Here is an 11,957-nt window from a genome sequence, read left to right as displayed (position 1 = left end):
GAAATGTTTTCACACTATTCTGATCCTAATGGATAAGGTATTTATTATGTTATTTTCTTTTGTATTATCAATTTACCTCTAAGAGTTAAACCAGATATGACTTGTCTTTTTTTGGCATTTCCTTCAGTTAGAGTTCAAAGTACATCTGGAGACATGCTGTAAAGTTGGATACTTTCTGTTGAATCATGGAATTCATAGAACGGCCTGGGTTGAAAAGGACCACAATGATCATCTAGTTTCAACCCCCCTGCTATGTGCAGGGTCACCAACCACCAGACCAGGCTGCCCAGAGTCACATCCAGCCTGGCCTTGAATGCCTCCAGGGATGGGGCATCCACAGCCTCCTTGGGCAACCTGTTCTAGTGTGTCACCATCCTCTGTGTGAAAAATTTCCTCCTAATATCTACCCTAAACCTCCCCTGTCTCAGTTTAAAACCATTCCCCTTTGTCCTATCACTATCCACCCTCATAAACAGCCATCTCCCCTCCTGTTTATGTGCTCCCTTCAAGTACTGGAAGGCCACAATGAGGTCTCCCTGGAGCCTTCTCCTTTCCAAGCTAAACATGCCCTATTTCCCTCAAGCTTTCTTCATAGGAGAAAGGTGCTCCAGCACTCTGATCATCTTAGCAGCCCTACATCTTGCTACAACTTCATTGCATTCTCCCCTGTGAATTGCCTGAGCATTCTGGAGCAGAGGAGAACAGTAGGGAAAAAATGAATGCTTTGCAGCTTCTTGTTTCTCCTCATTAATTCTTAATGCACATGGAGGTGTCTTCATAAAGAAGTGATTATTATTTTTTTGCTCTTTGAAACAGAATCAAGATACAGTGTTGGCACATTCAGTCACCTTAAGTAGTAAGAGCAATAATATCAAGCAGCACCTCAAAGGCAAACTATTTTCTTGCTGCAGTCATTTCCATAGGCTTTTGGGATAAACTATGCAGACTGAATTTTGTCCTTCCCCAGAATTAGAGTATCTCTTTTAACTGTATGCTGCATTCTATATTAATGCACAACATTTGTATATCTGTAGATCTTTTTGTTGTTGCTGTTGTTTTTTAGATAAATGCATAGAAATAATAGCCCTAATTATACAATCATACCATTTAATCAAATGAGGCAAGGAAAGAGAAATTATGGTACTTATAGCCAGTTCTACATTTTACAAACCAGGATGGGGACAGAATTAATCACAGATGTGAACTTAGTGACATCCTGATTTGCTCTAGACCATTCCCCAACCCCAAGCTCAGATAAAATTAGAACAACAATCATTTGAGTGCATGGCTGTGTCAGACAGACCCTTCGTACTGCTCTCAGCATTCAGAATTCCCATTGCTATTTTTCAACTCAGAATGCTGAAAGAACGCCAAAGAATGAAAATGATCACTTTTAGAGTAAAAATAAATAATTTAATGCATAGTATAGTTTTCAGTTTACTGTTTAAATAAACTAGTAACAATAGAAAAACAGAAAAACTATTTTCCCTAGGATATTTTTCACAATACAAAATATTCCTTAAAATAAATTTATCTATGCAACATTACTAATATTTATACTGACTAAAAATGTTTGTAAGTGAGAAAAAGTTCTACTTCACTAGCACAGTAGTGAATTTATCACATTCTTCATGAAGTTAATGCTTAACTTTTAGCTTTCGTGTTATAGTCAGTTACTGGCTGTAACTCTCACGCTACACTGGCCTACATCATTTGCCTCAGCATCTTCCTCTTGACACTCGTCTGTCCCATATGATCTCTTGTCATCAAGAACAACTGTCACTGCCTTGTTAAGGTAAGTATTTTGCATCTGTTTACTTGTGGTCTTTCTTTTCTGTGTTTGTTTTTTTTTTTTCCCATCACTGCCAGAGCAGGAGGTATAAGTAGAACAGAGACTCATTTTCCTTTGAATTTAGAGATGTGAATCCGATGAGGTCTTTTCACAAGAACCAGTAGCTAATTAGCAAAGTACACAGCTAATTTGACAGATTTGAAAGATTGCTGCAGCATCCAGATGCATTAGAGTCTTCCCAGTGCTGCTTCCTTCTTCATTTCTATTTCACATTACAGAAGAGAAAAACAGAGCAGACACCACCTTCCCTGGGAAGACTATAGGATGAACAAGGGGATGATGTGAATACTAACTTCTAAGAAGGAAGTGCAAAAGTTTTGCAAGTAATTAAAGAAAATAGAAAGTATATTTAAGTTTTCGATTGTTTTGAGAGGAAAGAGCACTGGGGAGATATGGCAGATGAAGCTGGCAGAGAAGAAAAGGAAAAGACATGAGCACAGGTGGATGTAAGTATTAAAGATGAGGTTGTGCAGGTAATTTTTTTATAAGCCAAGAGCAGAAGAAATGAGTCATTTGCCTTAACAGGTCATTCAAGTAATCCATATTCATTAAAAACGAAATAATAAAAAAAAGAAAGAAAAAAGAAAAATCAGAGGTTTGGAAGCCAACAGAGCCCTATTCAGGCAAAATATGTTAGTTTCACAAGATTGAAGATTTACCGATAATTCCACACAAAAATAAAGGAGGTAGCAATGTTTTCGGAGTAAGGCACTCTCATAGCAATACCACATTTTCATTTAAAGAATAACATCTTCAGAAGTGTTTCCACCTGTTGAATGACTCTCTAACCTGAGATCACTAATAGACAGTAGAAGACCACCTCTTCTAGGAGGTAAGGAAGATGAGGAGTCTGTCCATTATTTTCCTGAAAATAAAAACAACACATTATTAACACTAAATTTTAGATATTTCAGAGTATTCTTTCCTGCCCCTTTTGTAGTGTTACAGTGGATTTTTTGTATGCTTCTTTTTTTCTTTAAATATTACCAACATACAAGGAATAAAATAATATTGAGGATTAGAATTCATGACTTGTTAATTTCTTGTCCCTTCATGAGATTACCAAGGAAATAAAGAATGAGTTAAGCACAAATCTTACTTATATATAATGTTCTGTGATGTTAGTCCAGGTTCATAGAATATTCCAATCTGGGAAGGAACCACAGGGATCACTGAATCTAATTCTTGTTCCTCTCCCTCCCCACACAAGACTACCTAAAAATTAGGCTATATGTCTGAGAGCATTGTCCAAACATTTCCTGAACTTTAGGAGGCCTTGTGCCATAACCATTTTATGGATTATTCTGAAGGCACTCAGGTATGTCTTAATAAATTCAGGGAAAAAATAACACAACAGCTCCCTGAATTATTTTCAGTGAAACTTCAAAGCTCATATGACTTTTATACTGATATTTCAATAAAGACAAACCTAAATACACTGGAATCACTGCCTTTTCACTAGAAAATCTGGAAATTGGAACAGTTGGTTCATTTAAAAGGTATCTTCATGTATATGAAAGTTTCCCCAAAAAATTCTTTCCCTTTTCATTGTTGACTGTTAATTCATCAGAAGTTCACTCCTAAATTGCTAATCCTTTTCACTTGGATTTAAATTTGTTTTATAAACACTTAAATACAAATTAAAAATGAAGAAAACCAATTTGAGTTATTTTTGCCCCCTGTTATGGTACACATATACATGTGATGTTCTTTTTAACTGTGTGCGTTAAATGCAAGAGGAGATCAGAAGGATTTGGTTGGATTCTGTAGCTAAGCATCTTCATCACTACTCAATTTCTCATTACAGGACCAAAAAAAGAATTCTGGTTTATAAGCTAGTTACAACAAGACTTTCTTGTAAACGGAGTATTTTACAATTCCCTTAACAAAGTTATGCAAAACATGAGCTAATAAATCTCAACATCTTTCCAGAAAGATTTCCCTCTTTTCAAGTAAATAATTGTGCTTTTTGTAAACAGTTCCTCTAGAGTACAGTACTTACACGTTGATGTGAGAGAAGCTGGGTCAAGCTTTAACCTGGTACATTCAGGTGCCCCGGGATTAGAAGTATCTTCTTCATCATAAATATTTTGAAGTAGAACATTCCTTATAAAGTCTGGGTTCATTACATTCTCCCTAAACCCCTCTGCTGACGGCGGTACAAAGAACTCTAGTTGGTAAAATACAGTGGAGCTTTCATTACTGAAAAATAGAAAGCCAAGAATGAATGCCTGTGAGTCACCAGTGAATCCTTTCTTCCTTGAGGAGGCTGAATTCTCACAAAGTTGGCACAGATTTCTTCTTTAACCTTTTTTCTAAAGAAAAGCATCTTAAAAAAATAGAAATAACCACCAAAGCATCCCGTTTCTTTTTTCCCCTATCTTCTCCAAGCCCTTCTTGATATTAACAGAAACTGGGCACATACCTGAGGCATGTTTTCCAGTGCACAAAGGGCAATTAGACATGTGAGGATGAGGCTTTTGGCATTTGTGCCTAACAAATATATAATGATAAGGGAAGAGCTGCTGCAACATCTGGCACACAACTTAGCTAATGATCTACAAAAAAACTTGCTCTCCTGATAGCAGAGTCTGGCACAACCCAGCTGTGCTTCTAGCCCAAGCTCTGGAACGGATAAAGTTAACTGCAGTCCCTCTCTGGAGATTTAATTGTGATCTACCAAATCCATTAAGTACAAATAGACAGCTCCATTTTATTCAAACAGAAGTTAGAATACCAAAAAAAGAAATTGCACAGGGAAGAAGAGGCACAGATTGGATTGGCTTATACATACACAGTACTACAGATTTGTACTTAATCTAAATCATTATGTATGCCCAAAAGGCCAAGAAGCTAAAGCTCACTCACTGAACAGTGTGGCCATGGCTGGTGGTGCATGGGAACACATTCCCCAAAGCACCCTCAGGTCTGCCCTTTGGCTCAAAGGATCTGAGGCTTTTGCTAGCCTTCTGCCCATGATGTTCTCCTGTTTTCCCCATCCACTTTGCAATACTGCATTTTCAGAAGCCTCTGGGATCAATTGCATTTGCCACACTGCTACTTCTCCATGAGAGGACCACACTACAGCTGAGCTTTCTAGCCTCATTTTTCCTGCAGCTTCTTAGTTTCACTCCTGTGGAATCTTTATAGCTTAAAACATGAGTGTCTAAAACACAATGAACTCCTCAGCCTTTCTTCAGTGTCAGTTTCTGCTGAGAGTAAGATCTCATATCTATTCCAGTTTGAAACTTTCTTCTGCCTCTGCAAGGCAAGTCTGTGTTCTTTTCCCCTTCTTCCCACCACTACTATTTCTCTGGAACCATGAGCTGAGTTTCTCTGTCATCTGTAACCAACCATCATAGATTCCAGTAGCTCATTTTCTTCTTAATAAGAATAAGCAAATTATAGCCTGCGCTTGGGATCAAAGATAGCAGAGAAGATACTCAACAGTAACAAAATGCTACTGTCATTATATACTACTTGTAGGACTTGTCTTTTACACCAGAGGATCCCTTGTCAAGTTTTCACTACCTGTATTTATCACTCTCCCCAAAACGTTCTATTTTTCACAGATTCAAATGTTATGCATATTTACATAGGTACACAGCCACCCAAAGTTTGTAAATTTTTGATAATTTTTGTAATAAAAATTGCTTACCTGGCATAATCCACTTTAGCAGACCTAAAGTAGCGTCCTAGAGCTGGAGATGAGCTGTAGACATCTGTTATCTTAGAGAGGAAAAGAAAATAAATTAATTTAAAAATAAGGTATTTCTTCCGTTCAATTTCTACCTTCCCCAGAAAAGACAGTACAATGAATCATTCTTATAAAGGTGTTTTAAGGGCCATAAACACAGGTGCTGAAGGCCAAATATCTGCAAATATCTTCCCTGGAAATGGTACACATTCCATTTAAGCTTGACAGACAAGTTAATCTGTGTGTTTGAGTGATTATTGTATTACCTTAGCACAAAGAAAGGCATTCAGGGTGAACTAAAAGTATGTGCTCATGTTGCCAGAAGCAATTTACGTTGTTTGGCTTGGGTTCTTATTAGTGGCAAAATAGCTCTTCTATTCTAACTTGGCAGAGGGAAGGGTGTCCCAGCTGAGACTCCCATTCCACAGTACATCTAAACCAGTATGGCCATGCTTCACTTCAGGCGCTGTTCAGTCAGCAATGGCTCAGTGTAAATGGCAGATATAAACCCAGACTGACATTATGCACTTACAGGAGAATGCAATGCAAATCTGACACTGGGCTAGAAGACCTCTACAGGCCTCTCCTTATCTAAGCTATTCAATGGTTCAATGAAAAGAGTGACGATCATGTCTCAATTATTACTCAAATAAGAAATAAAAAGAAATTTGTAAAACACAGGCTTTTTTTTTTTTTTTTTGGCTTTTTTTTTTAGCTTTTTTCCCTCTTCCCTGGCAAATGCAATTGTTTATGTGCTTAAAAGCAGCCAGTTTTTCTTTACAAAAATGCAATTCAGCATTTAACAAATTATGTGGACTTAAAAGTGGCTGAGTTGCTACACAGAGAAACAGAAAACACTTAAAAGAAAAAACATTGAACCTATGTAAAGAGAATTTGCTTTGCCAAGAAGCACATCAACACGTACCCTCTTAGTAATGTCTTCAGAGAAAAGGTGTGGAAGACCACACAATAAGTTGAACTTTCCAGAAAAATTGTGATAATTCTGTAGCAGTGCATCTGTATACCAATAATCATCTTCATCTGTGTAAACATCTAGTATCCAAAAGGAGATAGAAATGGTAGGAAAAGTTCCAGTTAGCAGAATTATTGGGGAAAAAGTAACAACCTCCTCGTATTCTTCAAGGTGGCTTTCACACAAACTTGCTATTTTGGACAGAAAGAAAGCATGAGTCACCTAAGGAAAAGTGACAGCGCCCAGAGAACAGTGACCCACCCCATCAATGACAGCCATCTGCTCTGGGAGCCTGACAGAGATCACATGAGGAGAGGTGAATGATCCATTGCCCTTCCCGCAGTGTTACAAGCATTGCTTCTACCCTAGCTCTCACTCTGCTCTAGTAACACTCTCTCACTTAGCTACAAGAGCTGCCATCCCATCAGGATGCAAGTTACTGCTGATTTCTTGCTCAATTAAAAGCCTTCATCTATTCTATTCAGCACACCACCTTCTGCAATTGGCACCCAAGTCTCCTATGCAGTTTTCAGCAGGACTTTAAAGGATGCTGCTGTTCAATTAATATTTTTATTAGATTGTACATATTGCTCATTTTTATGAGAAAACAAGCCAAAAGTACTTACTAGAATATAGAGCTAGACTGATGAGAATGACCAGGAACAAAACAACAAAAATTGTAGTTAAAACCATCCATAGTTTACACTTCCAGAAAATTATCTTCCTGCATGATTTCCACTGATCTCTCTCCTAGTTACAAAAGGAAAGGGAATTTTGATTAATGAAATGAGGTGGGAAGAATATTTAATCATGTCTCTATGGTCACACATAGAAACACACTCAAAAAAAAGCCCAACATAAATGAGAGTCTTGATGTAAGTAATTCTCTGTATCGAGGGTTCCCATCCTGAATTACTGGTGCAAGACAGAAGATAGACCTGCAGACTACTACCTGAGAGATGCAGTGTTCCCCATTTGTTCAGTTTCCAACTTTTGAAATGCTCAGAAAGCTGAGGTGCTACAAAGGTTCTTTCACTGCTTCCAATTTTTGTTAACTACTTCATTTTGATGTGCATGTCCCACAGGCTGTCCTTTTAAAGTGTGCCATGTCTCCCAGCTAAATACGTGTCTGGAGGAACTTGCAAAATAATTCACCTCTGTGATGTTGATGCTGTTAGCCTGCATAGTTCCTGGATGCCAGCACTCAAAGCAAGTGAGATACTATTCATTAGATATTATTGCATTAAAAAAAACACTAGAGTAATTAAGACTTTTAAAGATGACTCCCTTTTTCTTCAGAAGATTGAATACTGGGAGGCTATTGAATAGACTTAAAGATTATTACAAATCTCACTTGTTCTGGATGACAAGGAAATTATTCAAACAAATTGTGTTTGCATGCATGTTCATGTAGGAGTGGAAAGACAAACACACATTTCATTTGGCTTTTACTAAGATTTAAGAGCAAGGTTATTAGCTAACCCAGCTGTATTAACATTAAACAACAAGTTTAGGTAACATAATAAAATAAATGCCAACTAATTTGTTCCACAGACAGAAAATTGAATGAAGAGCATGAATGCATACTTTCCTTTTAATTTATCCTCCTCCCATCTACTGTAAACCTATGAACTCCATGTCTTTTTGTCTTTGGCACCAAATGAGGCAAAGCACGTGTTATGGGTTGTCCGAGATACACATAGGTAGATTGGCAGGAACCAGCTGCTAGCTGTCAGCATTAATCTAGTTTCCTTTCCTTCACCTTCTGAACTTTCTAAGAATCTAGCACAATGGAAAACTTTTTAATGAATTGAACTAGCATCCACCAGCTGGCTTAAAACTTCATTGGAACAGCAGTTTCACAGGGGAAGAGAGCAAACATCCCCAGAAAGAGCTTATTTGAGCTCTCCAGGAACTGGGGTAGACAAAGTGTCCTCTACAGACACCTCCCCATGGATAACTTCATTTTTGAGGGGGATGAAGAGCAACTGGCTTAATATATAGTTTCTTTTACAGCACACATTCAAGTGGCCATGTATATACATGGGGATTCTTTTTCATTTAAAAAAAAAAATGTATTAGAAGAGACAACCTTCTGTTTAATACCTGACACTAGTATATAATTTTTTTATCTGAAAAAAATAAATTGGTAAGTACTGTCTAGCATTACACTGATGAAATCAGCTTTATATCATCAGTCAAGACAGTTATCAAGCCCAAACTCCCACCTAGAATACAAGTCACATATTCAGGCCACCACAAAAGATTAATTGCTAATCAAGCTCTGTAAACTAGATTGATGTCAAGTAGACATTCAGCTCTGCAACAGTGTCACATCAGCTGGGCCAGCACCCTCTTGGACATTGCCCATAAACGTCACAAGACCTCCAGGAAGAAGCAACAGAAAAAAATCTCTCCCAGATGGGCAGGGCTACTGTGATTAATCTGCTGCCTGAACAGGAAGCAGAGCGTAATAATTTTCCAATATTCTTCATGGGATAGGAAATCAAATTCCAGAGTCAGCAGAAAGTGCCTAGATGAAAACACATTTCTGGGAAGGGAAGGCTGAACAGAAACTCAAGGCAGTTTCTCAAGGCAGCTGAGCCTCTCTCCTCCACCCTTTCTCCTATTCCTCTTTGAACCTCCGCAGAAGCTGCCTGATCCTGTAGCAGGCTGGTTCGGCTCACCGGATCAGAGGAGAAGGAACTGGCCCACTATGTGGTACAGGAAATCAGGCTGTTTATTTAATAGCACAGATAAACTCTGAAACGATGAATAGTGCTCACACAACAAAACGTGGGCAGGAGCACAAAGGGAGAGACAGCATGACTAATGCTGCCGAGATCTCAGGTGGGCTCAGCCTTCCAAAAGATCTGCCCACGCAGAAATGTGGAATTCCTGCCATAGATTTTCCCTCTGCTCTTAAGTAATGAGAATTTTGTATCACAGCTACTCATGAGTAAATACTGCTCGTCTGACAGTGTTAGCCTGTCCCATAGCTTGAAGCTAAATGCTGGGCACTGGCTACTCCAGGACTCACATACTACTCTTAATTGAGGCTTTGGGGCGCTCTTGTATAAATTCCCAAATGTTAGCAACCACAAATTGCTCAAATATCAAAGAGGGAGAATTCAGCATGGTTTACAAACTTTACTGCAGGACATTCTGATTTTTGCTTTGACAGCACCGTTTTCAGATTAATTTGTTCCTTCAGAAAGTCTGTTTTTAATGTGTTTCAACATTTCTCCCTTCTAATTTCAAGCCTACTCCCACTGGCAGCACATGAAAACAGAAAGCAAAACTTAGAATACCAAGTACAACTACAACTTTTATTTCCTAAGATAAAGCTCACAGACAACACCAAAAAATAATACTGCTCAATACCTGACTTCAAAAACTAGAACGTTTCATTGTGTAAAATAAAATAAATACACTTTACGTGCTTTCAGTCTTTTCAGGCGAGAAACCTTTCCCCCCTCTCAAACAAATTAAAAAACCCCTACACGAAGTTTCTATGAAATGCCACTTCTGTCATTGTGTGGTATTTCCCCAGAAGCTCCACAAGCATCAGATGAGCAACTGAAATTCCTACCTTGCTCGTTGCAGGTGCTGGAGAATTTAGAGGCTTCTTATGATCAGCTGTACTTTCCTCCCTATTAATTTCTGGCAATTCAATAACTTCATGCTCCCCATCAGAGCTTTGCCTTTTCATAGCTTCTGTTTCTGTGTGAGGACCTCTGTCTCTGTAGCAAGTGCGGAGCCAGCTCATTTCCTTCTGGTTTCAGCTGTAATTATGCCAGTAACAGTTCTGGTATGAAGCTGGAGACTGTAACAGTGAGAGAGCTGTGATAGTTTTTACAGGAGCGATCTCAACACGTCAGTAAGTAAGGGGAAATCCTTGGAAAGACAAATAACATCATCTGCACAAGTCAAGTAGGAAAGGGAGGGAGAGGAAGTATCGATTTGCCTCGTCTCCACAACTCCACTGTGCAAGACTAGGTTTTCCAGTTTGTCTACCTTACTGTACCAGCCCTTGACAAGCACGAGCAGGTGACTAACCTTCAGCAGTGCTGCCATTTGCTGGAGTGATTTTGAAAGCAACTGGATTGCTTTCCCTGCTGCTTTCAGCTGAAACAATGAAATACAGACAAACAGATGTGGTTCTCAACAGCATAAACCAAGGAAAGTATCACATCGCTTGTGGTTCTGCTGGGCAACAAAAGGAGTTTACATCTTTCATTAATGCTTCCAATTTTAGCCTCCCAGTATAGTCTATTTGGAATTGAACACAACTCAGCTGGGAATTGTCCTCTCTAGCTGTTCTATAGTTTGAAATCATGTCAGGTACCAAAGAAGAGTTTATGTCTATTCACATACTGTGGAGTGTAAACTTGAGAAGTTGAGAATTTAATTCCATGTAAAAAAAGAACAAATATGAAGAGAGAATGGGGGTGGCCTTCTATTTTATCTTGTGCCCTTGAGGGTTTTACAAAGCAAATCCTTGTGTGGACTGAGATTTGTTCTGCACTAGATTGCCACAAGAAATAAAATGCTTTCTGTAGCATTTTCCCCTCTTCCTCCCTCCCTCCCTCCCATTATTATTCATCCTACCTCCTCTTATTTCTTCTGTTCTAACTCCTTCCAGGCGTTTCTTCTTCCTTGCCACAGAGCACTCCTCTTACTTTTGATCAAAAGGATGCTCACACTCCTGCCTCAGAAGAGAGGACAGTGCATTAAAAAGGGAACAAAGCCTCTTTCCGCAACTCCTTTTTCTGCTGGATGAACATCCACTCACAGCACCACTCCTTCTTTCCCCTGCCAAACGCTGAGGATGGGTTTTTCTCCCTCAGATTTTCTCATTGTGCAACTCTTCTGGCTACTAAGCTTAGAGTAGTCCCAAGGAGATTTGGATTGCTGATGTCATGGTGCAGTCATCCAGGCAAAGGCACTCTGTGAAGCTGAGCATAAGGCACTGTTTAAATCAGCAAATAAAAACAAACACAAGTTCCACGACCCATCTTCTGGTTGTGGAGAATCTTTAAAAGAGCGGAGGACTGAGGATGAAGCTGGGAAGCCATCAAGATCAAAACAGGTATCTGAATCCACAGGAATTCACTTGGAATCTTCACTAGAAAAGAATTTACCTGCTGGTTCTCAGTATTCCTGTTGAAAAACTGGGTTCACTTCATTTCCACTCACATATATATGAGACTATCTTTCTGGCAAACTGCCTGAAACAACAACTTTTTTTCTAAGTCAAGTGAGTTAATGATTATTGATCTCAGCTTGTAAATGCCAAAGTCCATTTATTCCACTCTTCTGAAGGAACTCTGTATGAACTCCTGAATTTCTGTTGTCTGGGTGATCTAACTTTCACACTTAGTGTCTTTTTTTTTTTTTTTTTTTTTTTTTGCCAGTGATGCAACTGACCCTTC

The 11,957-nt window shown here is 38.8% G+C and overlaps 1 protein-coding gene across 1 annotated transcript in view; it reads right to left on the bottom strand.

Annotated features, from left to right (window-relative positions):
• The window catches only part of C1H3orf52 (chromosome 1 C3orf52 homolog), a 43,806-nt gene extending 31,945 nt beyond the window's left edge, over positions 1–11,861 (bottom strand). Inside the window, exons 1-6 of the mRNA XM_085239868.1 lie at positions 11,134–11,861; positions 10,115–10,348; positions 7,149–7,272; positions 6,475–6,602; positions 5,511–5,581; positions 3,855–4,054 (exon numbers count right to left, since the gene is read on the bottom strand). Coding sequence (XP_085095994.1) covers positions 3,855–4,054; positions 5,511–5,581; positions 6,475–6,602; positions 7,149–7,272; positions 10,115–10,291 — 700 coding nt within the window. The 5' untranslated portion in view covers positions 10,292–10,348; positions 11,134–11,861. The remainder of the gene's footprint in view (positions 1–3,854; positions 4,055–5,510; positions 5,582–6,474; positions 6,603–7,148; positions 7,273–10,114; positions 10,349–11,133) is intronic.
• Positions 11,862–11,957: the final 96 nt, after the last annotated feature.

Source organism: Meleagris gallopavo, chromosome 1 (assembly GCF_905368555.1).
Source record: "Meleagris gallopavo chromosome 1, MGAL_WU_HG_1.1, whole genome shotgun sequence".
NCBI classification, from domain to species: Eukaryota; Metazoa; Chordata; class Aves; order Galliformes; family Phasianidae; genus Meleagris; species Meleagris gallopavo.
This window is presented reverse-complemented; position numbering and strand designations above follow the sequence as displayed.